This window comes from Haliaeetus albicilla, chromosome 27, assembly GCF_947461875.1.
Source record: "Haliaeetus albicilla chromosome 27, bHalAlb1.1, whole genome shotgun sequence".
NCBI lineage: Eukaryota > Metazoa > Chordata > Aves > Accipitriformes > Accipitridae > Haliaeetus > Haliaeetus albicilla.
In genome coordinates, this window is record NC_091509.1 from 16,970,227 (window position 1) to 16,997,494 (window position 27,268).

Genomic DNA, 27,268 nt, shown 5'->3' on the forward strand with positions numbered 1-27,268 from the left:
CTAAGGAAACTTAGTGCACCTATTCATGGAGCAACTTCTATTCTACCTTTTCTGTTTGCCATTGCTATGGGCAAAATAGGATTCGGTGACTCCCATAAGAAGTGTCAAGAGCTCAGACCATAAGCTCTTTCTTGGAGCGTTTCACAGTTGCGGGTATACCATAAAAAGCAGCGGTTCTCCCTCTTGCTTAGTTACTGTAGGTACTGCGGTGGTTCAAATAATGTACTCTGTCGGCTCAAATCAAGGGCAGTGGTTTAAAATTTAAAAAACTAATCCATTGTTTCCAAAGGGTGACTTGGCGTCTAACTGGTGCATCTCCTTTCAGTGCTCTGTCAGCTGTGGCAACGGCACACAGGATCGCCCGGTCCTGTGCCGGACCAGGGACAACGCTATCGGCCTTTGTAAAGAAAATAAACCAGAGACTGTAAGGATTTGCAGACTACCTCCATGTCCAAGTAAGTGCTTGTCTTCTCTAGCATATATTACTTGCTGAAAAAATTATATTGATTGCATTTATTTGAAAAGCCTTCATCAAATTTATACTTGTGTGCTATGTCTGCCTGGGGTGGCAGTTCTCCATAGCCCTGCTTTTGAGCAGACTTGCCAAATGCAGAGCTGTTGTGTGGCCGATGGCCTTCTTGGGCACATGGCTATTCTCTTCTCACCGTGGCGACTGCCACTTGCCCCAGTACAGCATGAGAGGCTGGGGCAGACCTCAGCACGGTGGTGATGGCTGGATCCGGCCAGCGGACAGCAGCTGCCCTGGGTGAGAAGCACTGCCCGAGGCCGGCTCTGCGCCCCTGAGACGTGCTGGGCTTGGCAGGGGGCTGCTGGGTTGTGGCTAATCAAGGGCAGCATGTACAAATGCCTCTTTGCTTTCCCCATCTCCAGCGACAGTTCCAGGCTTCTTTTCCATTCTGTCAAGCACAAGTTATATTCAGGGGTTATCTAACTCAATTTTATTAAGCTATAATGAATTTACTCCTACTTAATCCACGACACTAATGCCTTTATCCATGTTAGCTTTTCAGCCGTTTGCAAATGATATTTGTGAGATCACTTTACATATTCCTATTATTAAGTAATTCATATTTTTCTTTTATTCCTGATGTATTTCTCAGGGTAGCTTTTGATTCCTAATTAATTAGAACGAAGCTGTCAATTATGGTCTCCAATACAAAGATTTTAAAGAGGCAGTATAACTAAACTAGACTGGATGAATCCTAGGACATACTTATTGCTGCTGTGAGAAGTACTGCTAGAGAACTGGCCTTCAGGCTGTCTTCAGTGTTGGTTGTCAAGTGCTGGGCACAAGTTGTAGCAAAGTGGCAAAACAGGACCCTCTGCCCAAAACTAGACAGCCTGGTCATAATCCTTCCCCAGGCTCTGTCACCATCGGAGCCCACTCACTCTCTTAGTTTACCCACTTCTGACAGGTCAACTATTTAATGCTAACATATGTTGTGTTACATCTTTTTTCTCCTCTATTCAAGGAAACGTTTCTGATCCTTCAAAGAAAACCTACATGATACAATGGCTGTCAAGACCTGATCCAGACTACCCCATCCAGAAAATATCTTCAAGTAAAAGACCCATTTATAACTCTGCCTTTGCCCTTAAATGCATGCCACATCGAATGTGGACTTTGCCTTTTGCTCTCTTCTTCTCTCTATGCGGAAAGTTCCCTTGACTTTGCCAAGTTTAAATCTTGGGCTGAATCTTTTTTTCACACCAGGCACTTGGTGCTCGGTGTCTTTCTTCTCTGGAGCTTGCGTAGCACTGGTGGTGGAGGTCTTGAAGTGTTGGATGTGTGAAGTTGGATCTCCACAGTATGTTGCAGTCCTCTGAAAGGGAGCTGGGATCGGTTTGCTTGTTGCTTGGTGATGGTGAAAAAAGGCTCTTACTGGTTCATGATGTTCAGTTTGATAGCAAAACTGAGAACTTATTGTGAATGTGATCACATCACAATAATGACACCTTGTAGTGCTGAAGTTCTCCTTTATCTAAAAACCCTAAATCTCATTACTCTCTAGTTTCAGGTCGCTGACAGGGTAGTCTGATGAGTGAAAGAATTTTTTCATTCCATTTTCCTTTGCGGTGCCATTGCTTTACTCACCCTTGCTGCTCATTTTTTATTCCTGACCCTCACATTCATGTTTGTAACCCGTGGAGGGCTCACTGGGAAGCAGAAGCTCAGTTTCTGTCGGTATTTTCAATGCTGCTATGATGCTGTCTGCTCTTGCCAAACTCCTGGTGGTGGTTTGAAATATTTTTCCTTGAGAAAAGCTGCATTCATTTTTCCCGTCGCACAATTTTTGCCAGTTTTGCGTACTTTCACTTTAGAAACAAAACCGAAGCAGAACAGGCATGGTCCATGTTGAAGGTTGCGTGGTGGTGTTTTTCTTAACCTGGCGGAGGCAATATGATGTTTTCATCGACTACGATGTCTCCAGCTGCTCAGCACGGAGCTGTTTATAGTCATTACATCTTTGGTCTTTTTTCACCATGTGCATGTCTGACTTGACTGGTACGGTTGTATGTGTGCGTGTGTGTGTGTGCTCTATAGATGTGTCAACTGGCAAACATAACAGTGTGAACTACTACAGAATTACCTCAATTTTTATTGCTTTTTTTGCTTAGAAGAAGAATTTTAGAAAAATGCCTTAATGTTGAAATGTAAATGGCATTAATTTACCAGATCCAGCTTTAAATATAAACAGTACACTGGTACCTTGAGTTAATCTTCATATGGAGTGTTTTTACTTGAATGATAACTATTAGAAGGCAGTAAATTTAATCCGAGGTTAATTTGCACAGTGCATATCCATATCTTCATCAAGACAGGATTGTGACCTGATTTACTGAAATTTAACTGGCATTCTTGCTTCACCTTCCGTGTTTGTGTGGAAGATTTGGAATTCACAAGTCATAAACCTGTTTGTGACAGTCAGTACCAATAGTAGAAGCGTATCAACTTTAAAACCGCAGTCTTGGAGCAAATTACTACCTTATTGCATTGATCATATTCTTTGGAAAAGTGGCATTTTTGAATCTTTGGGTCGTCAACAGTGTAGCACTTCAAACTTGTCATTATCATGTGATCACATATTTAAATTTTGCTGTTAATATGATAATTTCCTGAAACATGTTAACAATTTACATGACAAGGTGAAAAAGCAAAGACACGTATCTGGCACTGAATACTGTTATGTAAAATAATTGGTGTTTAACTGTATAAATATATTCATGACTGTTACCTTTAAATAGACAATGTTTAGTGATGTTTCAAGAGATGGGTGGCTATAGAGAATGGTGCAATAAGGTATCTGGGCATTGTGCACTATGTCTATATGCACTTTGGTTTATCAGGGATATTTTATTAGTGTTTTGTATGTATTTAACATAATATTAAAGATGTGCCAATTCAGTTTGCTTTTCAATATTTTTTTATGAGACTAATGTGTACCAAAGTGACTGTGAAACTGATTTATTTTTTTCTTACTGATGTTTTGAAGATATACTTCCAGTCTGTCATGCATACTGCAAGTAAAAATAAATAAAAGTTCAGCAAATCTGGATATTTTGGTTTGGATAGAGGATAAAAATTTCATTCTGACATTCATAAGTTACAGAGTTTATTTATATAACTTATCAGATGTCACGAAATATACTACATAATGCGTTTTTATTTTCATGTATTTTTAAGCTTGACATTACATATTTTTGATAGGAAAAAAAGGCATTTTTCTAAAGGTGCTTTTAGTGATTCTTACAAAGCCAAGGACCAGATCCGCCTTGTTGAAACTACATTTAAATGTTCTATCTGTTGGCTTTTATTTTGCAAGCCATTTGGAGAAGCTTGCTTTAAGGTCATGCAACACAAGGCAAAATGTTCAAAGGGGACTCTACGTGGTATGTAAAAATACATATAAAGCTGTATGGGCACATGCAGTCCTTTGTATAGAGTTATGCATGCAGATATGAACAGGTCCAGCTCTTAAAGACTGGTTTGAAAATGTCTCCAAAACCAAGGTACTATTCTTAGGTTCCTAAGGAAGGAGTTGTTCTTTATTTCCAGCAGTATCTCAGTTTAGCATTTGAAAAATATGAAAATGAATTGACACATTTGAAAATAGGAACAAGAATTTTGCTTTTCTGCAACAAATGCAACAGTCGGGGCATAAATACAACGCAAGGAAGGTGTTTCCACTTCCTCAGCCAGTACTAGCATTTTAAAGCAGCAGCAAAAGTTATTAGTTTATTTTAGACTGATATGTTTGCCAATTAAACACCTATAATGCCCTATTTTGTTAACTGAGGATGAGTGAAGAGGCGACACCTACACTTTCTGAGTTCACTTGATATCTCTGAATCTGCTCTGGTTCTCTACTTTGCTGTAAGGCTGCTGACAGAGTAAGTCAGTGTTCATAGCAGGATGGTGAAATAGGAGCTCCAGTAACACGCTGACTTGAGCACGCTGTCTGCTATCGGGTACGCTCTAAATAAAGGCGAGTAATTGGCGTTACTCATCCTTTACTGTAAGAGTAGGTGGAAATGTAGTAAGAGCAGGGAGAGAGGCAGAAGTGATTTCATCTCTGTCTCGGCACGCTGGTCACAGAAAATGTTTTGTTACCGATTATGCCAAGTATTGGTCAGTCTGCCTTTCTCCTCAGCCCTCGCTTTTCTTACAAGCCCTCTGACTCCTCTTTCTTTCAGCATGGGCTGCGTGTTGGGATTTTTCCTGGTAGTTCCTGGCTCCATCACTTCAGCCTGGAGGCACAGGAGCTGTAGAGCGTGTATGTAGGACAGAGGACAGGTAGCTTTCTCTCCAAGGAGCCTGCTAACTCCTCACCAGCCATCTGCCGCCAATTCATACGGTCCTCTACCTCCTCTGAGCAGAAATCACAAGGGCCTGAGTAATCTCTGAGTAGCCTTCTGTTTATGTTTCTCAGACAGTAATACCATTTGACTAGTTCACCTTTAATGCCTTAGCCTGCATTTTTCCACCTGTATTTCAGCAAGATCAGGATCTGCTGTAACACCTTTGTTATAGTGCAGAGTGTCACAACAGCTATCATCGGCAGCTTGAAACCTACCAATTATCGTTCTTTCTCTTCCGTTGCAGTTTTCCAGTCAGTGACACAAAAATCAGGACTTGTTACTGAGACTCCCAGTCATTAATGGACTGGCTTGACTCCATCACACTGGAGTTTGTCGTTCTGAAAATATCAGCTCCCTTCTAGGAGGAGGAGAAAAGCCTTATGCTAAATGCACCACTTCTCTCTCAAGCAAGGGACATGCTCAGGCAGTGCTGGTGTTTTCAGACTAGAGGTACCTGGCAAAAATACCATTCCAACGGGTGGACTCAGATTAATTCTGAGAGTTACACGGTACACATCGAAATCAGAGTTGACTTTCTTGAGACAGTCCAGATAAATATAAATTACTCCTGACTGTGGTTAGTCACTGTTGGATTGCAGAAAAGCATTAAAAGGAGTGAAGAGGGGAGAAAGAGATTTCTCAGTATAAACCTTGATGACTTTCTGGGGGTTTAATGTAGCTTTAGCAACAACACAGTACTATCAGCGTGGTTTGAACTCTAAGCCAAGGCAGGAATGCAATTCATCGTGGCTGCGTGGTCCTCAGGGTAGCACTTCCAGAATGTGAAGCCAAAAATTAGAGTGTTATGGTCTATAGCGTGGATGGGGCTGGTACAAACGGTTCAGATCAGCTTTTGCATCCCTTGAAGTGAGTTGAATTTTAGGTTTAATATTAAGCCTGCTTCTGCTTATAGAAGGCTCATTTGCCAGTTTTCCATCCCACTTTAAATACCAAACCCTCTGCCCACTGCCAAAGCTTCAGCTGCGTTTCTTTTTCTGATTAATGTGAAGATGCTCTTTATTTATCTGTTCCCTTTTTCTCTTTCAGAAGATCATTGTCAAGGAGACAAGTCAATGTTTTGTCGCATGGAAGTTCTCTCTCGTTACTGCTCGATTCCCGGTTACAATAAGCTGTGTTGCAAGTCCTGTAATATGTACAGCAACATAACAGAGGACGACAATGTAACTGATTCTAACGTAAATAAGAATAATGTCATTGAGGAGGAGCTCCTGACAACCCTCAGCCCTCCCGTAGGAGCGTCCACCACACAGTCTGCCACCAGCCCTCCTCTTGTTTCCAAAACACGTGCACCTCCTTCCAATGCAACTGAGGAGCACCCAGAAATCAATGCAGTGGATGTTCCCTATAAAATCGATGGGCTGGATAATGAAGTATCACAGCACAACATCATTACGCGGAGGAGGATACCTTATGAAAGGACAAGGAATCAAAGAATTCAGGAGCTGATTGCTGAGAAAAGGAAAAAAGAGACTCTTAGGAAAATAAACTAAAATGGAAATATGGCACAAACAACATTTTTCTCTTATAGAGATGTTACCAACACCATAGTATTGCCCATATCGTAGAGACTAAAAATGGGGAAAAATCAAAGTGGTGCTATGGCAGAGATGCCAAATTCTAAAGCCTACTATAAATGGAAATGACAGATTGTTTCATAAGTGCTAATCTGAACACTTTGACGGCTAGGTTTACAGGGTATGGTAGAGTATTAGTGCAATATCATTACAGCATTTCACGGAATCCAAACAAACTGTAATACCTAGGCCAGGTTAGCAGGTTTCTTGTTTATGGGCTCGTTTAACTCTTCTATGCCTGTGTAAAACTGCTTGGGAATAGTAATGGGAGTTACACTTGGGATGGAGGAAAACAGTCATGAGACATAACAAATCCCTTTAACACTGACAAGCAGGTGGTCAGGAATCCTGTGATGCTTCTGTGCATTGCATAAACCCGGGCACTAACTCAGCCCCCGGTTCAGGAAGGTACTTAGGGACATGCCAGGCGAAGCTCAGCTGACTTTGGTAGAGCTGCTCCTGTGGTTACAGCTAGGCATGTGCTTACATAGCTTTCTTAACCGGGACTGCATAAGAAAATATATAGAAAATTCTCTAGCCATGTATTTATGTGTAAATTAAAAACTGGCAAACAGTAGCTTACATATTTCCATAAGTGATTTCAAAGGATTCTCCTAAATTTTTGAATACGTGCAAGACATTTAGTAGGGTAGATCCGGCCAGCTTGGACTGACAACATCCTAGTCTTTCTGTTTACAATTATCCATGGTTTTGGTAGTCTTAAAGTTCCTATAATGCAACAGCCTCAGTGATCTTTTTTTGGTTGGTGCTTTTTTTATTGGTCTGATTTTTTTTCTACCCACATATTGTTTAACTTAAAGAGGACTGGATTCTTGTTGCCTTTTCTTTGGTGCTTTGTTAAGAAAACATTTTTTTTTCTCCCATAGGCTGAGGTTATTTTGGAGGAAATAATTTTGTATTATCTTCCTTTCCTTAGGACAGCTTTATTGGTGCAGAAGTGAACAAGTGAATTGTTTGCTGTGCCCTTACATATACACGTACATACACACACACACGTGTACTCACAGTACCAGGTCTGCTAGAAACTTTAAGATGTGTAACCTGACAACCCTTTGAGTACTTCCTTTCCCCTCAGGGTCATCATGGTTTTCATAGGTCATTTTGAATTCCTGGTTGGAGAGCAGAAGATGAATCCAGCTTGGCTCTAACACCGCAGGGACGGGGAATGTGCACTGGTTCCTGCTGCGGGTGGCATCTGAGCAGTTTTTCTCCTGTCTCCTGGCTTGGACTCTTCCATTTGTTTCCTCTTTGCTGGTAAACCCCCTGCAGAGCCCAGGACTTCCCTGAAATCCTCCTTTTACCACTAGGTAGGTCTGATGGCTCCTAGCTCAGATTTTCCAGTCTGAGAGTAAGACCTCATCGTCCAGCCTGAACTGGTCTTAGTTTGAAGCAGTGCTGGTAATACGCCTGTCTATACAGCCACATAGTTATTGGAAATGTGCTGAGTTTCCAGCAATGTGTAAGCTCTTCTGTGGCCCAGCTGCTGGCAAAGAGCTTCAGAAGCACTGCAAGGTGAACAACATGTGGCTTCCTGCAACCCTGCCTTCTGCCCCGACCACCACGGCTGGATGAGCTGCCCAGTCTCCTCTTCCAAACAAGCCAGTCCTCCTGGAAAGGATCCGAGAGCCCGCAGGAACAGCAGTCCTTGCAGCACCGAGATGTTGAACTGTTCTCGCCTGAACTGTGTCCAGAAAACTGTGAAGGACAGGACCTGGTTTAAGAAAAATACTTCCTGGAGATACTAGCGAAGGCACAGGAGGAATGTTTTCAGCTGATGGCATCAAGCGTCCCTTCTTACAGAGGACTGGGGTGATACACTTGGGTGAGTGTTTAGGAGCAGCTCAGTACAGGGACGGGAGTTACACTGAAGACCCTGAAGCCCAGGGAGCAGAACGGGCCTGGTAAAAGTCCAGAGCACTAGGGAACATCTGGGCCAAGCAGACGTGGCTGCAGATGTGAAAGCAGCAGCCAGCGCAAGCAACAAAATAATCTGTTCTGGTTTTGAAAAGTAAAGCCAAAGCTCCACAGTTTGGCAGCATTGAGCAGTGGTTGGCTGGGGCAGTGGCAGGAGTCTCACCTCAGACTTAAACTCGTGAGACGCTAAGCACTTTCCTGCAGTTGAAGGTTGCTTATCTTTAGTTGCCTGCGTGGTAGCCTTCGCTCGTCCCAGCCCTGCTCCATGGTCTACCTGCCATTACAGAGCAACGATGCACGGACAAGCCCGGCACTGGCCCCAGGAGCCTTGTGCCAAGGGATTTGTGGTTGCCTACAGACAGGACAAGTTTTAGTAACAGCGTAGGGTCAGGTCACATCTGTGCAGAACAGAGCAATGTAGTAATGGGCACTGAAAGGAAAAAAAAAACCACCATGCTATTTATAAGCAAGGAAGACGTGTCTACAACAACATCATTCCAGCTGCTGTGCCATGCGAGAGACAAGCTGTAGCTGGGCTCCCAGCCTGTAGACATAGTGAGTATTTCTTGCCTTCCACATTTCCTTTACACAGATGTGGTTAGTGTAGAACTCATCTTTTCCCCTTCAAGTTACTATCCTGCTTTTAGCTATGTGGACAGTAAAAATAAACCACAACCCCCAGCTTTTTCATAGCCTAGAAGCACATCCAAGCATACGATAAACTTAGGAAAAACCCTCACAAACCCAAGGGTAGAGAGGGGTTGGGGCTTGAAGTTACACAGGTGGGGAGGCAGAAATTTGCTACCTGGATGGTACCAGCCTTGTTCTCTGAGACTTTGTGGAGACCCATTTCTCTGACCTCCAGAAGCCTGAGATAACCCATCTAATAGCTTCTGTTCTTCCTTAGCTTCTGGAATAGGCTTAGTCAACCAGATAATGTGAAGAAATGCCACAGGAGGAGGTGCCCACAGCTCAAAGGCTGTCCTACAAATAGCTTCTTCTGTCCAAAGGACTTCTAAGTTGTGTCCCAATAGCAAGTGGGGCAGGAATTCATTTGGTGCAACTTCAGGTGACCTTTCTGCAAACGGCACGAGGAAAGGCCCGTTCCTGTGGGGTGACCCGTGGTTTAAAATGGACCAGGCAGTTCTGTGCTGAGCATTTCCAGCTGTGTCTTCCAGCAGCCAGCACTGCTGTAGGCTGGGCAAGGTCAATTCGCGGGGGTTCGCTCGCTCACACGCAGCATGGACACCCTGGCTGAACTTGGAAGGCTGGTTTGAAGTTCAGAAACTTGACCTCTTTGTTCTTTCTCTAGAGTGAGTCAGTTTGCAATCAGACAAACCAAAAGCACTCTTCCAGATAAGGTGGAAACTTCTGCTGCATCTTGGAGCGTGAGCAGCCTCCCAGAAGGCTGGTGTGGTGCTACGCTAGGTCTGGTGTTCCTTAGGGACCAGATGCAATGCCTGGTGGCATCTGCATTTAGGAAGGGCTTGCTCCCTTCTCAGTCTCACCTTTTTGGAGACTTAATTTGATTTATTTCTCACTGGCTTTAATTCAACTGAATATTTCTCTAGCGGTTATTTGGGGAACACTGAAATGATATTTGAAGGAGCAGCTTCAGTCTAGATTGCTCAAGACAGTGGGACGCTGATGGATGCAGCCTGGTCCATCTACTTATGGAGCACAGCCACCAGCTGCCTTCTCTTTACAGTCTTGCTGTATGAGAGAAAAAAAAAAAGTCTCTTCAGACCAGGGAAGATGGCTTCTTTTCAAGCTGGCATGAATTTTTCAGAAGGTGGTTTTTTTCAGCAGTTCCCTTTAAGGTCGTTTCCTAAGAATATGTACCTCACTTCTACTGGAAAACACAGAGCGGAGCTCTATTGATAAAGAAAAAAGCAGCCCAAGGCAATAGGTGGGGTTTTGCTCTCAGCTGATCTTTGTTCCATGTCATGCAGTGGAAATTTTGGTCATTTTTTGGTTCGTTGACTTCTGACAACTGTTTCCTCTTTTCTACAATGCTGTAATTGGGCAAGAGCATCACTGTAGTGTGTCTTCTGTAACCGTTTTGCTGTTGCCCAGGTATTGCATTTTGAGATGTAATGAGCAGAGTGGTATTTTAATGTAACCTAATCCCCAGAAACTAAAGCAGATTTATAAGAAAATATATTCCTGCAGAGACCATCTCAGAGATCTGAGAGCTAAAGCAATGTGCTCCCATTAATCAATGCATTTTATGATTTAACCATGCAAGTACACAGCTTTCTAAATTGCCATTTTTCTGTTGGTCTAAACTTAAAATCCAAGTGACAGCCCCTCATGAAAAAAAAAAAAAAAGATCCCAAACCAATTCTGGTTCCTTTGGCTCCAATCTACTGCCATTTTTTTCACCAACATTCCTTTAAAAATTTCTGTAATGTATTATGAATGCATCACTTTTTATATTCATATATCCATTCAGTATTTAGAGTCTCACAACATCTCCATAGAATGCTTTCAGATATTTTGAGAATTCTAGAAATGGTGCTTTACCAGTACTCAAAGGGTTTTATGTTTTATTTTATTACGTAATGCATTTAATGTCTTATTTACTCACCTACAATGCACAGTATTAGCTATGTTCATCTGAATATCTATATGCAACTTCCATTCACTTACATATGCCTTAACAGAAATTGCAATAAATAGCCATTTCTTGTATATTAAAAATGTATATACAAATTAGAATCTTTAATTTTATAATTTATTAAATTCAAATGTCTGTGTTCTTTTGCAAAGTGTTTGACTTTTCCCTGTGCTTTTTTCACTGAAGTAACGCTATGCAGAGATGCTGGGGGAGGAAGAACCAGCATCTTCAGACTCAAAACCAATTCAACTTCTAAAACTTTATCTTAATGAAGTGGGATTGGGAGACACTTGCTGCCAAAGTCCTACATCCTTGTTACAACGTCCGTTATCCAAGGCCAAATACCATGAAGTCACTGACCAAAACCTCAGTTGATAACTGCACAGAAATTAATCAAACTCACTTAAACCTGCTTGAGGCCCTCAGCCTTTACATTCAGCTGAAATCCATCCTGGTCCATGTATCATCACCTCCTTAAAAGGCTCAGTTATTTGGGCTTCTGTTCAGGGCTGATGAGCGAATTTCACTTTGCATGTCCTAGTGATAAAATAATTGCTCCTTTCCATGAAATTCTTTGCATACATTTTCCTGCCAGATCCTGCATCTCATAGCCAGGTTCCCTTTAAAGCATAATTGAATGTCTCCCATCTAATTGAAGTTTGTTGCTTGAGGATTTGAAAGATCCCTGCTTACCTTGATTATTCAGTTAGCACCATCAGTACATTCAATGTTCTTTAATCAGGTAATGAACTACCTCAGCACTTTCAATATGGAAAAGACATTTACTTACTTAAATGCCCTGATAAAACAGCAGACCAGCCAAAACCTGGGTTTCATTTACTGTGACAATTCATATAGTATTTAATTTACAGCTGTGACGAGGGTTATATTTAAATGGCTTTTGCTTTCGCAACCCAAAGCTTTTGAGATTTTTACAGTGGCCACGGGGCAGGGTCTCACGTCCAACATGAGAAACACCCATGGTGGGGTCAAACGCATCCAACACCCCTCCCCCCCCCCCCCCCCCCGCGAGTCTTCCTCTCTCTCTCTGAAATGCCTGAAGACGACAATTACAGGAGGCCATCTCTTCCTCTCCTGGCTTACATCAGCTTTTTAGCCCCTTTGCATCTATTCTTCAGACTTGGGCGATAACCGGTGCCCATGCGGGAGCCCAGACAGACGTACGCACACGTACACATGGCCCCGCGGGGGCGGCTCTGGCCCCTCCAGGTCTCAGAGCTCCTGAATATCCTTTCCTTGGCCCGGGGGTGATGCCGAATGCAAAGGGAAGCAGCAGAATTTTAAAAACTACCTCATCTCTAAGGAGAAATACCATGATCGTCCCCTGGACCCTGCTGGGGGACTGTCCCTGTTTCAGAAAGCCCATGAAAGCTTAAAACCTCTTTCTCCAAGCCTATTTGAAGGTACCTGCCGTGGGGCTGGATGAGCCTGGGAAGCCGTGCTTTGGGAACAGCCCCATGAGTGTTTGTTCCAGGAGCCTCCTCCAGTTGAAGGCGTTATGCTCATGCCCCCAAAATCGAGCAGCCGAGCTCGGGTCTCATTGCAGATTCCTTCGAGGAAGCCTGGTGTTGCAGGGAGGGCAGGATCACGGCAGGTTAAACAGCACTGAGTACATCACCGGCCGGGATTCATTTACCCACCTCAATGCAGTGCGTGCATTAAAGCAGCAGCTCTCGGGCAGTGGAAGGAAAGGAAAAGTTATCCCAGAAGAGAGAAGCTGCAAGGAGAATGTTCTAGCTCGTTCACATCGATGATGTCCGTACAGTATCCTACTCCCATGGCATCCACAAACACCAAATACCGGTGTTTTGCCTGTTCCTGAACACGAAGCCATGCCTGGCTCCCTGCATCCCCACAAAAGCAAACTCACCAGGTGTGATAGATTGGCAGCAAGCCATAAGCTAAATGCCAAAACCACGCATTGCACTGCAAAATGGGTCTCGGCATTTGCAACCTCTGTCTTCTGTGCCTGAGGACCTCATCCTGAAGAGGTGCTGAGAGGAGACCCCCACCATCTTCATGGGAACCACCGCTCTGGCCTTGGAAGAAATAAAATAGAAATAAAATTGGCCTGTGCGTTGCTGAGACTGTGAGGGGGCTGGTGCTGGGCATTATCAGGGGGATCAGCTTTTTGATACACAGCATGAGTTAATTAATGGTGTGTGCATACACTCTCCTTCCTCATGTGCAAGGGGATCTCTTGCTCGTGCACAGGCAGTCACAGGCACTGCAGGATTGCCCGCAGGGCAGCTGGTTCAACAAAGACGAGAGGAATGGGCTAGGGATGGAGTTTCCCAGCAGAGATCCTCCCAAATCCACTTGCAATCCCACTAACACCAGTGAGAAGTAGCATGGGCAGAGCAAGGAGCCTGTGCTGGTAAACCAGAGCCTCCCTGGGCAAATATTCCTGTCTTGGGAGAAGGACTTAGAGCTTGGTGGTGCAGCAGGTTGGCTCTGCTGAGCGCTCTCTGAAAAAGAAAAAAAAAAAAAAAAAAGGCAAAGCAGTTCAAGGAGCAATTCCAAGCCAGGGAAGTGGTTATTCAGGTTATTCTCAATGACACCAGGCAGAACGTAGCTCCTCCAAAGCGCCGTGCAAATCTGAGTGTCCCTTCACACAGCGGGATGGGGGGTACGGGGTGATTTCCAGCCGCCCACCCACGGGCTGCTGGCTCAACGCTTGGCTTTGCTCCCAGGGGTCAAAAAATGGTGCAGAGCCCTTCTGGGGACTGAATACCTGCAAACCCTGCTGGAGCTGCTGGGGGGGGTGCGTGCATGCATCGCTCTCCTGTGCTCTCTCACCCGCCATCCCTCCCCACCACCCTTCCACGATCCCTCCCTCAGCAGCAGCTTTCCAAAACCGAGCAGGGTCCGAAGCGAAGGAGCCACAGAACCATATCGAGTGCAAGCGCACTTCTAAAAACTCATTACAGCGAGAAGCAGAGCAGGATGACATATGTGGGAGAAACCTCATCATAGTTAATCTGCTGGGTTTTACGCTTCATCAGCAGAGTGTTCCCACCAGCCTTAGGCGATGAAATTGCACTTTGCATCCGTGCTACCCCGAGCAGCACTTGGGTTCCCGGCAGGCTGGCGATGGAGGACCCGCTCGGGCTGCTTCACCTCTCCAGATGCAGAATTACTACTTGAGTTACCACTAGATGGTGGCACGGTACAAGAAGTACGATTATGAAACAGCCGCTGGACTTACTTTGATACCAGGGTAAAAAAATCCCTCAATCTGGTGCGAAGGGCTCTCTGCATCCCGGGGTTGCAGGGAGGACCAGATAAAGTAAAACCCGCTCGGCTCGGTCCCCACCGCAGCGTGGATGTATGCGAAGATGCTGTTGTACTGCTGTCCGTGCCTTACCAGCAGCTGGGGGCTGAAGGACAAACACGAAGCCTGCAGGAGAGAAACACAGAGAGCAGCAGCAGTGGCGAAATAGAGCCGTGATCAGCCCCACCACCCAAACCACAGAAATGGTTCACGAATTAAGTTATTTTCTAGGAGTGCTGTTTCTTAGGGCATGTAAACACAGCCCAGCTCCAGCTGATAACAGAAAGTTTAGAGGATAGTAACATTTGCAGGGTTTTCCACTGATGGTTATCATTAACTGGTCTTGCAAATTTTTTAATCAGGCAAAGCTGTTTCATTAAAGAAATGCAACAGCTGTGGGAAGACAAACCTGTCTCAGGTGAGCCCGCAGCTTGGATTAGCAGCCAAATACTGGGCAGTTTGTAACAAATCATTTATTGAGCAAAATGGGGTCCGTTTTCTGTTTGCAGGTGACTGGGATGTTCTTGCTGTTTCTGATTGAAGAATCTCTTGTGCAACAGAAGTCATTTATGGCAGGTTTACTCAGATTGTTTGAGTCCTTTGTGACCTGGGGGGGAAGAGTCTGTGGGACTGACGGGACAGCTTCTGAAATAAAATTGATATTTAAAGGATGGAGATCCCAGGGCCTGAAAAATGAAAGCTGGTCTTCCGTGCAGTTGAGGTCTTCAGACCAAAGAGAAGCAAACGCGGCTTTCCTGGGAGCTGAGCAGCCACCCGCTCTCCTGCACAGCTCGTTACCCTCGGTCTGTCTGGGTTTATTTTCAGCACAAGGAGAGGTGGATCCGTAGCACGGCACGTTTACACCCCTTTTGCCCACCAGCGCTGCCAGAAGGGGTTTGGGAAGGAGCTATGCCGGTGAAGTGCAATTCTTCTGCAAGGCTCGACGGGCAGGAAAAGGCTTGTTGCTTGTAATACATGATGGCATTTGCGCGGCTCGCTGCTCCCCTTGGTACAGATTTCTCAGGTTTTCTGGCCACCGCCGGCGTCCCCGGGGGCCACCCTGATGGGTTTCGGCTTCAGGCACCGCAGGCTGGTGTGGCACGGGGGTTTTCATGGGACCGCGGGTAGGAGAAGGCTGTCGAGCGCTGGCGGCGCGGTGTCCTCAGCGAGCCCTGCCACCATCGACAGCGCTCCACTTCCCAGCCTCTTCGTGGGGTGCGTCCGAAAGAGGCAAAACTGCATCGGTGTTCAGGCGCTTCGGGGCGCTCAGGTGTTTTGTCGGAGTCTGGATGTGCATTTCTATAATCTAAAATGATGTATGGAAAAATGCCTGCATACAAAGACACAACGTAACCTTACGCAGACCGGTAATAATATAAATAAAAAGTTATTTATGTCATTGCAAATAAATATCCTGGGCTGGATTCCCAGGGGCAGTCACCAGCGAGCAGCCACCATGGTTTGCACTTTCTGAGACATCAAAGTTCTTTAAAAAAAGTCTGCACCGGCACCGACCTCTCTGCCAGCACCAGTGGGAGCTGGGCTGACAAACCCGTGACACCAGCATGGCCTAGAAAGTCCCAGCAAAGGCTCCCTGGAGTCATTTTCTGAGCTTAATTGAAATCCCAAGGAAACCGAGTGCCTAAATCACTCCGAGCCTTTTCAAAGCCTCCTGAAAGGACTCGTCCACCCCTGTTCCCAGCTGGATGGAGAGCTGAGCTCCTGCAAACAAGCCTTGTGCGAAATGGCTATGGGCTGCAGGAACCCAGCCCTCGCAGCAACTGGTTCCTTGCTTGCGAAAGACCAAGAAATACATGGTAATTTCCAGAAAATTCGTGTGCATCAATTACAGTGTTTGTACAAGTAGCCGCCACCAGTTACTGTGTGAGCTGCAGTCAAGGCAACAGCTGTGGGTGTGACATTTCTAACGCAGCTCTGTCTTAGTTAATAGGAAAACAGCTCATTAATGTTTCACGGGAGTATCTTCACTGCGTACCATTGCGACCGCTTGCTGTAACGCACGGTAGGTTAACGGGCTGGGGAATACAATTAGGGAACACAAATCATCTGGAATCTGGCACAAATCGGGTCAAACTGTTTCCCTTTCCTGAATTTTTAATGAACAAACGTGCAAGAGAGAAGCAGCTCGCTGCAACGAGGTGTGGAGGTGCTCAGCATTGCACTAACCCCATACCCCATCCCCGGCAAGAGCCAACGCTACAGCAAAGCCCGGCATTAACGCCGCTCCCTTCCTGACACTCTCCAACATGTTTTTAGATGCCGGCTCGCAGCACAGGAGCGGGGTGACAGCATTGCCCAGCCATGCACCAGTCGCAATATTTGCCAGTTTCCCAAAAAACCCCTCATTTCTGCAGGCAGGAGCGTGGTAGGACTGTGTGCACGGGCTGATGGGCGTCCCTTTGCGATGCCTGTGCCTTCAGGTGCTGTGGCTGCTCCAGGAGGAGGAGAGGTCAGAGATGAGCGGAGGCAGAGAGATGCCAAGCAGCATAAAAACTGCTTAATAAAAAGAAGAAAAAAAGTAAAAAAACCACAGTGAATTTACAGTTTTACCGATTACAGCCTCTCACTGGGTGAACTCAAAAACTGGGATTTCTTTTAAACTGGGCTTTTGCTACCACAGCCCAGGGCAGTGACGCCTGCGTCCCAGTGCCCAGGGCTCAGCTGTGTCACCGCAGGCGCGAGCAGAGCAGCGATGTGGCATCATTGAGCTGTCGCATTGGTGCCACCCGCTCTGACCTGCATCCAGCCACTCCGCTCATCACAGCTGCCCAGCTCCCCCAGCAACCGCTGTACAGATTCATTACTTTGGAAAGCATAAGGTGATTTCCCCGCCCCCCCCCCCCAAATAAATATTCCTTGCAATATTCCAAAGCAAAAGTTATTTATGAAGCAGCTTTGGCAGCACTGATGCCCCATCAGGTGGACGTTGGCTTCAGCCAGCAGCGCCGGCGCCGTCCCAGAGCCCCCATTTGGCATTAAGAGTATTTTTCCTGAGAGTACCCAAAATGGGAATTGACTTTGGTATCCATTTAGGGCTCCCAAAGATTAATTGGTTTGTTTAGCCGAACATCAACAAGCTTCAAAAATGCCCAAAGGAGAGCTGCCTGTTACCCTTGTGCAATGCTGCGAAACTGTTTGAACACAAGGCTTTCCCCCAAAACTGGAAGCATTCAAAAAAAAAAAAAAAAGCTAACAAACAGAAAACCAACCAAAAAAAAAAAGTCTACAACATTTAGATCTCAGACATTCAACTAAGCCTTGCAGAACTAATAACTTGTGTTTTCCTTGGCAGCTTGGGCACCGCTGCTGTTGCTGTTCTCTTTTGCTATTAATCCCATTTGGTCACGGTTTTCATGCACTCAGGAATGCTGATTCACTGCACTCTCTCAGGAGAGCGTAAGTACAGGCGACCGGGATGGTTTAACCAAAGCCTCTTCAGAAGTGCTTGGAAGACACCTACAGCAGTTTTGTGAAGAGACAAACAAGCGTTCAAAGGTGCATCTTTTTTTTTTAATTAACATTTTTTGGCAACCACTCAATGAAAGAGAAAACCAAACGGCTGTGGTTGAAGTAAAAAAAAAAGAGGTATTGCTGTAAATTATATTTGGTTAATGATAGCTACTTTTTAAGCTGTATCTGGTATTTTTAAATTTATATTTTAATCTTCATATCAAGAATGTAAAAGAGATGATAGATAACAAATCATTTATACTGTGGTTATCTGAGTAATTCCAGTAACAGTGATTTGAATAAAAGTGATTTTCCTACAGTAACACCAGACGTCTGGAAGAAAGTAATTTCGATAGATAGATGGGATTTTTATTGCAAACTCATATTTTTAGCGTAGCTTCATAAAGAAACACCTTACCAAACCACTTTTTGGGAGGACCTTGATCAGTTTAGAGGCTCTTAGGCAGCTTCTCCGTGAGGAGTGTGAGGTGTCCCCAGTCCCATCCTCCCCGGGGAGGCTGCCACGTCCCACCGCACACCACCAAAACCACGCAGAGGGTCAACAATATGGAAAAGCTTTAGGAGGGACCCTGACCCTGTTAGACACCCGATAACCCAACCCTGAGCCTAATTCAGCTGCTCTCCCGGGTGGGGTGGCCATGGCCAGCCCGGACCCTTGCACCCTCCCAACTTGCTCCACCAAACCATGTGGCCTTTGAGAAGATGGCTCCAGCTGGGAGGAGGGACTTTCCAGGAGAGGAGAATGATCTTGAAGAGTTTTATAAAGATAAAGTATCCATGCACATCTGCACATGTGGAATTTTTTTTCCAGATCAGTGATTTTCCTCATAAAATGGCTTTCCCAAGCTTTATACTACAGCTGCCTAGAGTAGCTAGAGTCTGTTTTGTTTTGGTTTGGTTTTTCCCCCTTTTGATGGTAATTATGGTGCCTGCAAGCAAGAAGGAGAAATCTAAGCTCTAAGTTGTTACTACAGCACGGCCCCAGCTGATCATTGCTGTTAGCAAATTTAATGCATGAAGGTTGAGGGTCGTTTCAGCAAACTTCAGCTGTTTGGCATCAGAAGTCCAGACAAACGGCTTAAGCTTGCACACCTTTGATATTTAAATGCTAAGCAATGGCTATTTCCAGAAAGCAAATAATCTCTGCTTTGAACTGTATCCTGAAGGGATGCACAAGTTTTATGAGCTGCTTCTTTCTTTCCACTGGAGATAAGGAAAGAACCTGTGTGATGAGTGTGGGCTTGGGCAGCCAAATCAGCAGTCTAAGCCAATTCCAGCCTGAATGCTGGTAACACTGAGGGTATTTGCATTAAAACTAAAGCAGTGATTTTTTTAATCTAGGATTTCTGCTTTTCTCTCCATCCCTCCCAGCAGCTCAGGACAGGTGGTGTGGGGAGCAGCAAGGTTCAGAAATGCACTCACGCTCTCTGGCCGTGGTCACACAGGGATGTTGTGCTGTTCCCCAGTAAGGAATAGCAGCTATCGAGGCTCCCTCTGAGGGCAGTATTTGGAAATAAAAGCAGAAGGAAGATTCAGCTGCAAAATAACTAGTCACCTCCCCACCCAACGCGATGCCGCAACAGAGGCCATGAGAGGGCTACTGGAGTTAGAGCAGAATTGCAATCAGTTTGCAGCATGTTAATAAGCCAGAAAACAAAGACTAATCCCCGCTGCCCAGAGACCTGCAAGGTCGGATGCTGCCGGTCCTCCTGCCGAAGCGATTTGCCATAATGCACTTGTGTGGGCTCGCTCGGTGGGCGCCAGCTCGGTGGAAGACAAAGAGGGCCGATGCTGCACCTCTTCTGGGGGGGGGCAGAGGAGGGACGAGGCTGCCGGTGCTGCGGCTGCACCTCTGCAGCGGGTGCATGGCTCAAGCAGCCGGGCCCCTGCGGCTGCTGGGGCACAACTGGGAGCGGGGAGGGAGGGGGACAGTGACACCGATGCCGCAAGCATCTCTCGCTCTCTTGGGCAGACCTGGCGAAGTGGCATGGGTTTGCTCGCGAAATAAGGCAGAGAAGGGGTGGAAGCAATCCAAAACCTAAGGACCCTCCATTCAGCAACAAAATACGACGGTACTACGGCTCCTCTTTTCAGCCCCCCCCCCCCCCCCCCAGTTTGGAGCACAGGCAGCCTCTCCTGCAGCAAAACCACAGCACCGCACTCACGTTTCAGGTGGAGAAAATACAATAAGGGAGTCGAGCGGCAGGGATTTGTCATGGACCATCCCCCATTGGGGCTGGGATGCTCTCGCCTCCCTGATGCCCGTTTGCTGTCCCGATGCTACACGGCATCTGTCAGATGCGGGCTCTCCGGCAGGGCAGGCAGCCAGCGAGGCTATATTTAGCAACAGCAACAAAACAGGCAGCCGAATCAGCTGACTGGAGGCAGGGAAGCCTGATGCACGGTTTAGTTTTAGACAGCACATATTCCGTGCCGAAAACAGGGAGGGAGAGAGACGCGGGCAGCCAGGGGAGCTGAAAGCCGCCCGTCCCTCCGCACCAGGCAGCAGCGCAGGTAAGGGGAGGATGTCCCAAAAGGTGGGATCCGGACAGGGGCTGTGTCCTGGGTGTTGCTGGGAAGGAGCCAGGATGGCCGCAGCCGAGGATGATGCTCCAGGCGCGGCTGGGAGGGGAAGGCGCAGGGCTGGGGGGTTGTTTTTTTTTTTTGCTCTCCGGGGGCTGCTGGGTGGTGATGGTGGGTGGGAAGGTGACCTCGGCGCGGAGGGGGGCCGTGCCGGCGCGGTGCCCGGGGGTAAAGGGAATGGCATCCGGGCTGGAACCGATCCATCTTATCAGAAGAGTTTGACTGTAAATAGGTAATTTAATTTCCTTCCGGAGGAAGGGCGCGTTAACAGGAATTAGTTAATGATTGGCGCTATCGTAAGTTAACGCGGCGTGCCGGTGCCCATTAACTGATGTATCTGGCTGCTCTCCTTGACACCAGGGCTGGAGCAGGCCCAGATCCCGAAAAAGCCAAGCTTGGCCAAGGGGGTGGGAGGAAAGGTGGAGGAGCAAGCCGCCTTCTTAATGCTTAAAGAAATGAGAAGAAAGGAGCAGACGGAATAAAGAAAGAGAAATAAAAAGGCCATAAGGTTTAAAACAAGCATCTCCTGCTCTCAGTTCAGCAAATCCCGGCTTGGCTGACTTTACCAGTAGCACCTGAGATGAAAACCAGTAAAAGCCAGTAGCAGCCCAGGGAGGGATGGGCACCCCGTGAGCTCCACCCTGGGCTCGGGGTGAGCTGCTCACTTGCACTCCATATGTGATCCGCAGCTTCGCAGGGAGGTTCAACAAAGCCAGATTTATTTCCAGCAATGACAAGCAAGGCATTAAAATAGCTAGCAAAGCACTTTTGTGTTCAATCACACAAGAAAGCTATATTGTGTCATTAGATTATTCACATACAAATTCCATGCTGGGGAGATAGTTAAAAAAAAGGGGGGGTGTTGAGGATCCAGGCTATGTGGTCATTTCTGCCAGAAGGGGAGTTAAGCAAAGCACAGGGGAGAGTATTTTGAGAAAAAAAAATAAAAATCTGTACAGTTAGCAAACACTGCAACACAAATTATTTGTAAAAAAGGTTTACCTGACTAGTGGGAGCAGTTTGATGGAAATCCATCCTAAAAAGAGTTGAAGATAACTACTTGAATATAAGGGACATGAATTAAATCCCTTTGACTCTATGTAAGCATTCAGGGAAGGCTCTACCACTCCATAATTACATTTATGAACCACTGGCAGAGGCGAAAATGAACGTGTTTGTACATTATCACCTAGTGCTTCTAGACGAGATCAGCTGTAATGTCACTTCATTTACGTGATGCTCCCCACAGGGGCAGGTCAGCTCCTCTCCTGTTGAGATCAACTCTTGCCTGTTTGGACACACTGTGAAGTCAGAGCCCTGTTACAGTGAACACACCAGCAGAGTATTAAACAAGGAGAGTAGTAATTTGTGCCTTGCTGCTACAACCCGGACAGTGAGACGAGCTCGTGCATCTGTCCCACCTGCTTCAGCTGCTGACCCCTTGCATTGCTTCAGAAGGGAGCATGATTGCTGATCTCTTTAATGAACCTTTTATTTTCTACTGCACTTAATCATAGAATCACAGAATGATTTGGGTTGGAAGAGACCTTAAAGCTCATCCAGTTCCAACCCCCTGCCATGGGCGGGGACACCTTCCACCAGACCAGGTTGCTGAAAGCCCCATCCCACCTGGCCTTGAACACTGCCAGGGATGGGGCATCCACAGCCTCTCTGGGCAACCTGTCCCAGTGCCTCACCACCCTCACAGTGAAGAACTTCTTCCTTACATCTAATCTAAATCGACCCTCTTTCAGTTTAAAGCCACTACCCCTTGTCCCATCACTACAAAGTCCCTCCCCATCTTTCCTGTAGGTCCCCTTTAGGTACTGGAAGGCTGCCATAAGGTCTGCCCAGAGCCTTCTCTCCTCCAGGGTGAACAACCTCAACTCTCTCAGCCTCACTTCATAGGAGAGGTGCTCCAGCCCTCTGATCATCTTCCTGAGCGGAGAATCGCCTCCCTTGACCTGCTGGTCACAGTTCTTTTGATGCAGCCCAGGATACGGTTGGCTTTCTGGTCTGCAAACGCACATTGGTGGGTCACATTGAGCTTTTCATCAACCAACACCCCCAAGTCTTTCTCCTCAGGGCTGCTCTCAATCCACTCATCACCCAGCCTGTATTTGTGCCTGGGATTGCCTCAACCCATGTGCAGGACCTTGCACTTGGCCTTGTTGAACTTCATGAGGTTCACATGGGCTCACCTCTCCAGCCTGTCCAGGTCCCTCTGGATGGCATCCCTTCCCTCCAGCCTGTCGACCGCACCACACAGCTTGGTGTCATCGGCAAACTTGATAAGGGCGCGCTCGATCCCACTGTCCATGTCACTGACAAAGATGTTAAACAGTGCTGGTCCCAATACCGACCCCTGAGGAATGCCACTCGTCACTTGTCTCCACTTGGACATTGAGCCATTTACCGCAACTCTTTGAGTACGACCATCCAGCCAATTCCTTATCCACCGAGTGGTCCATCCATCAAATCCATGTCTCTCCAATTTAGAGACAAGGATGTCATGCAGGACAGTGTCAAATGCTTTGTACAAGTCTAGGCAGATGACATCAGTTGCTCTTCCTTTATCCACCAGTGCTGTAACCCCATTGTAGAAGGCCACCAAAATTGCCAGGCACAATTTGCCCTTAGTGAAACCATGCTGGCTGTCACCAATCACCTCCTTATTTTCCATGTGCCTTAGCGTAGTCCCCAGGAGGATCTGCTCCGTGATCTTGCCAGGCACAGAGGTGAGACTGACTGGCAGGTAGTTCCCTGGGTCTTCCTTTTTTTCCTTTTTAAAAATGGGGGTTATGTTTCCCCTTTTCCAGTCAGTGGGAACTTCCCCAGACTGTCACGACTTTTCAAATATGATGGATAGTGGCTTAGCCACTTTGTCCACGAGTTCCCTCAGGATCCACGGGTGCATCTCATCAGGTCCCATGGACTTGTGCACTTTCAGATTCCTTAGATGGTCTCAAACCCGATCTTCTCCTACAGTGGGCAGTTCTTCATTCTCCCAGTCCCTGGACTGCCAGTGAAGACTGAGGCAAAAAAGTCATGGAGTACCTCAGCCTTCTCCATGTCCTGGGTAATCAGGTCTCCTGTTTCCTTCTGGAGAGGACCCACATTTTCCATAGTCTTCCTTTTACCACTGATGTACCTATAGAAGCTTTTCCTGTTGCCCTTGATGTCCCTGGCCAGATTTAATTCTATCAGGGCTTTAGCTTTCCTAACCTGATCCCTCACTGCTCAGACAATTTCTCTGTTTTCCTCCCAGGCTACGTGTCCTTGCTTCCACCCTCTGTAGGCTTCCTTTTTGTGTCTGAGTTTGTCCAGGAGCTCCTTGTTCATCCATGCAGGCCTCTTGGCGTTTTTGCCTGATTTCCTCTTTGTTGGGATACATCACTCCTGAGCTTGGAGGAGGTGATCCCTGAACGTTAACCAGCTTTCTTGGGCCCCTCTTCCCTCCAGGGCTTTATCCCATGGTACTCTACCAAGCAGGTCCCCGAAGAGGCCAAAGTCTGCTCCCCTGAAGTCCAGGGTAGCGAGCTTGCTGTGTGCCCTTCTCGCTGCCCTAAGGATCTTGAACTCCACCATTTCGTGGTCACCGCAGCCAAGGCTGCCCTTGAGCTTCACTTGGCTTCTTTTCTATATATGGGGTCTTTATGAAGCCATGGATATAAAAGTACTGCCAGCAAACTTTTATAATGCAGTTTCTGTAAGCACCACTGTTTGCCACAAGAAAACATCGGGTGGCTCAGGTAGCGTGGACTTTACAGAAACAAGCCCAGAATTTCTTTACCGCAGCTGGCTTTCACAGGCTGATCATGTCTGGTCTGTTCTTTGCAGCCATGGCACCCCGGATAAGATTGAGTCTTTCAAAGCCTCTCCCAACCATATGCGAAACCCACGAGGAAGTGATGGAAGATTCAACCAGCAACCTGAAGTGCACTGGAAGCACTGCAGCCAGCCCAGACTCATACTCCAGCGACGATTACATTCAATCCATCTGCCACCTCGCCAGACCCACCTTCCCGGGCCTTCCTGAAAGCAGCTGTAAGGTTCAGGACAGAAAGACCCTGAAGACCCTTGAAGACGTGTCATGGTCTCCATCCCTTGGAGGGACACAGCAGGAAACATCAAAATATAAATTGACCAATCTCATCTCAAATGTGGTGCCACTGGGAAAAGTCATGCCTGCAGAAACCGACTTCTGGTCCAGAGAGGACCCCCTGGCACAGATTTACACGCGTGCAGGAAAGCTCTGCTCCTCCAAGGCTTCTTCATACGGTAAAAGCTCCAGCACTGGTTACTCATGGTGCAATTCTTCTGCCCTAAACGGTGAATTTCATCCCCCAACTGTGAAAGAAAAAGCCAGAGGGAAACCTAATTTTCCACGAGTATTCAGTTTTCCAAGGCTCCCCTCCCCAAGACCAGTGCAGAAAGAAGCGGTCTGCTCAGAGCTGAAGTATCTCAGAAGAGATGAGGGAACAGTTTTAGGGAGTAACCACAGTCAGAAAGAAAATGGCCCCGTGTTCATTAATGGGGAAGAGCTATTGCCATCCTCAGCCAGAGGGAAGCTGGTAGGAAACCCAGCCTTGCGCTGCTCTGAAAGAAGGCAGAGTTGTTTGTTCAATAGAGCAGGCACTGATGAAAAAGAAGGGAGAGAAACTTCTCACTGTGACAAAAATGTAACAGGTGATGTGCCCACCAAGCAGAGATACTCCGAGTGTTTCCAGGTACCTAAAAATGCCATGATCCATAACTGGATTTCAGAGCACAGATGCATCTGGAAAGAAGCAAAGGTAAAAGCTTGTTTGCTCCCAGCTATTGCTGAAGTGTGAAGAAGTAGCTGCTCAGAATAATGTTATTCACAAGATACAACCACCCTGTGCTCTAGATGCTCTCCCTGGAGTCCTTACACAGAAAACATGGCTTAAATGTGCATGCAAGTCAGGCAGACTTTTGTGACCCATCATATCCCTCATCAGTGGGCAAAGGGACAATTCAGAGTCTCATCCACTAAGGAAACAGCAATTAGTTCTCATTTCGGAAAGGCAACAGTTCATAAAGCATCTCCCCCCGCCTATTGCCTAGAACTGCCCTGAGCACGAAGAAAAGCTGGAGAGAGTACAAACCCCATCTGTTCTGCGGGAACATCAAACTACTGGTGTTTTCCAGCAAATGCCAAAGAGCCAGACGTTGCTCACACCTAGGTACGGTTATTCTGCAAGGAACATTCTGACCGATGCTTGGACAGTACTAAACGTGCTCTCTCTGACATATACATTTATGAGGAGACCCATTATAGATCCCTGCGCCAACACCAGAATACCACTGGATAGGTCATCTGTTAGTGCAGTACCATAAAAAAATGTTTTTTAAAAATCGCAAGAAGTCTTTTATGAGGATTTGCTAGAGGGCAACATGGAGAATATTACAACTCCTCTGGGTGGGGATTTTCCTGTTTCTTTCCCCAGCACAACCCTGTTACCTTTACTCCTTGATTTACCCTTGGCAGGAGGAGCGCTAGGAGCCCTGGGTGGGCTTTGCCATCATGGAGCTGTAACAACCTGCGACGCCAGCTGGAAAAAACCCAGATGTCATGCTGGTCTCTGCACTGTCACAGGACCTGAATGTAAAATAATAATTTCTGGGTTTCCCTTCACATCTGTGCTTCTGTATTCTCACCTACCTGACCATGCTAACGATGCTGACTGTGCTTCGCCTGGTGCTGTGAGACCGAAACATGAAAAAACACCGCGTAAGCGCGTGGTACGACCATCTAGCACATAACGTATGTAAAACAGTCCAGCGGATGTTAGTGCTACATGGGATGTCTGCCAGAAGAAGAGGATTCCCGCGCTGCTGTGAGATCCCGGCGTGGTGTGGTAAGTGGATGGCCAGCTCATCCCTCGCGGCTCTGCAGAGACTTCTCCGTCCAGAGAAACCGTCTCTCATCGGCGCTTTCTCCTGCAGTCAGAGCAACCTCACGTACCTGCGTTTGGTACCGCACTCTCCAAAGCCAGCCAAGAGAAGTAGGTGAGAAAACTGCAAAGCAATACTAGCCTAATTATTATTACTACTACCAGGAATAAATCTTTTGGCACAGAGGCGAGCGCAGGGACCAGGCTGCTTGTTCAACAGCAGCTAAGATGGGAAATACCATTGGAAAGCTGCAATTATAAAAACGCTCACAAACGATTTCTAAACCATCCTTGAGCAGATTAAATCAGAAGGCAACTTCTGCTCGGTACCAACATGAGTGTAAATACGCTTGAGGATCAAAAGGTGAGCATATTTGAGCTTCTCATTCTCACATCTCTTACCTCAAATATTTTTTCTCCTGTTGAAACTCATTAGCACTATGGAGCTGATGCTTTTCATCTTTGTTTTTGAACTAACCACACAGCAAGAACAAAAGTGAAGGTGGCTCCAGCATTTATTAGAGCTGATGGAGAGAGTTGAATCAGGGAGGTGCCGGCCCACTCTGCCTCCTCTACATCTTTCCCTTCCTTCTCAGGTTAATGCTGGGATTTAATGATGCTTGTCCTTATTGCCCTGCTGACATTTTAATTTCTCTCCATGTGAATACTTATGACACTAGTGCCTAGCAAGTCTTGTGCCAACTGCATGTATCACTGCTTTTGACAGAGGAAACAAATAAAATCGTTACACCAAGCTGCTGTTTCCATTACTGCAGAACCGCGGGTGATTATTTTCAGTGCAGGGCTGGTCCACAGCACATGGGCTTGTGATTCTCCACCCAAACACCTTTTCACCCCACCAGGTCACCAACAGAGCCAACTCCCAGGCTCTCTCCCCACACATTCAATGCCTTGCAGAGCTCTTCTGCCTTGTCAGGGTCAGGCCCTC

The 27,268-nt window shown here is 46.6% G+C and overlaps 2 protein-coding genes and 1 long non-coding RNA gene across 4 annotated transcripts in view; 2 read left to right on the forward strand and 1 right to left on the reverse strand.

Annotated features, from left to right (window-relative positions):
• ADAMTS2 (ADAM metallopeptidase with thrombospondin type 1 motif 2) overlaps nucleotides 1-11,183 on the forward strand; it is a 190,430-nt gene extending 179,247 nt beyond the window's left edge. The window contains exons 20-22 of the mRNA XM_069772878.1: nucleotides 326-455; nucleotides 1,494-1,583; nucleotides 5,929-11,183. Coding sequence (XP_069628979.1) covers nucleotides 326-455; nucleotides 1,494-1,583; nucleotides 5,929-6,392 — 684 coding nt within the window. The 3' untranslated portion in view covers nucleotides 6,393-11,183. The remainder of the gene's footprint in view (nucleotides 1-325; nucleotides 456-1,493; nucleotides 1,584-5,928) is intronic.
• An 877-nt stretch (nucleotides 11,184-12,060) lies between these two features.
• Nucleotides 12,061-19,616, reverse strand: LOC138682377 (uncharacterized). 2 transcript variants are annotated; one of them, XR_011322474.1, is made up of 3 exons: nucleotides 14,736-19,616; nucleotides 14,261-14,452; nucleotides 12,061-13,091 (listed from the first exon to the last, which is right to left on the reverse strand). It is a non-coding gene; the product is annotated as an uncharacterized lncRNA (long non-coding RNA). The 2 variants fall into 2 exon arrangements; XR_011322473.1 differs by having other exon boundaries at nucleotides 12,061-12,722; nucleotides 12,919-13,091; nucleotides 14,261-19,616.
• Nucleotides 19,617-19,870: 254 nt separating this feature from the next.
• On the forward strand, nucleotides 19,871-27,073 carry LOC138682376 (uncharacterized). The gene is made up of 2 exons (XM_069772882.1): nucleotides 19,871-20,332; nucleotides 24,242-27,073. The coding sequence occupies exon 2, from the start codon at nucleotides 24,244-24,246 to the stop codon at nucleotides 25,234-25,236; it is 993 nt and encodes a 330-aa protein (XP_069628983.1). The 5' UTR covers nucleotides 19,871-20,332; nucleotides 24,242-24,243; the 3' UTR covers nucleotides 25,237-27,073.
• The last annotated feature ends 195 nt before the right edge of the window (nucleotides 27,074-27,268 follow it).

Excerpts from the sequence above, each read along its gene's own strand:
- LOC138682376 (XM_069772882.1), top strand. The coding sequence starts at position 24,244 with ATGGCACCCCGGATAAGATTGAGTCTTTCAAAGCCTCTCCCAACCATA.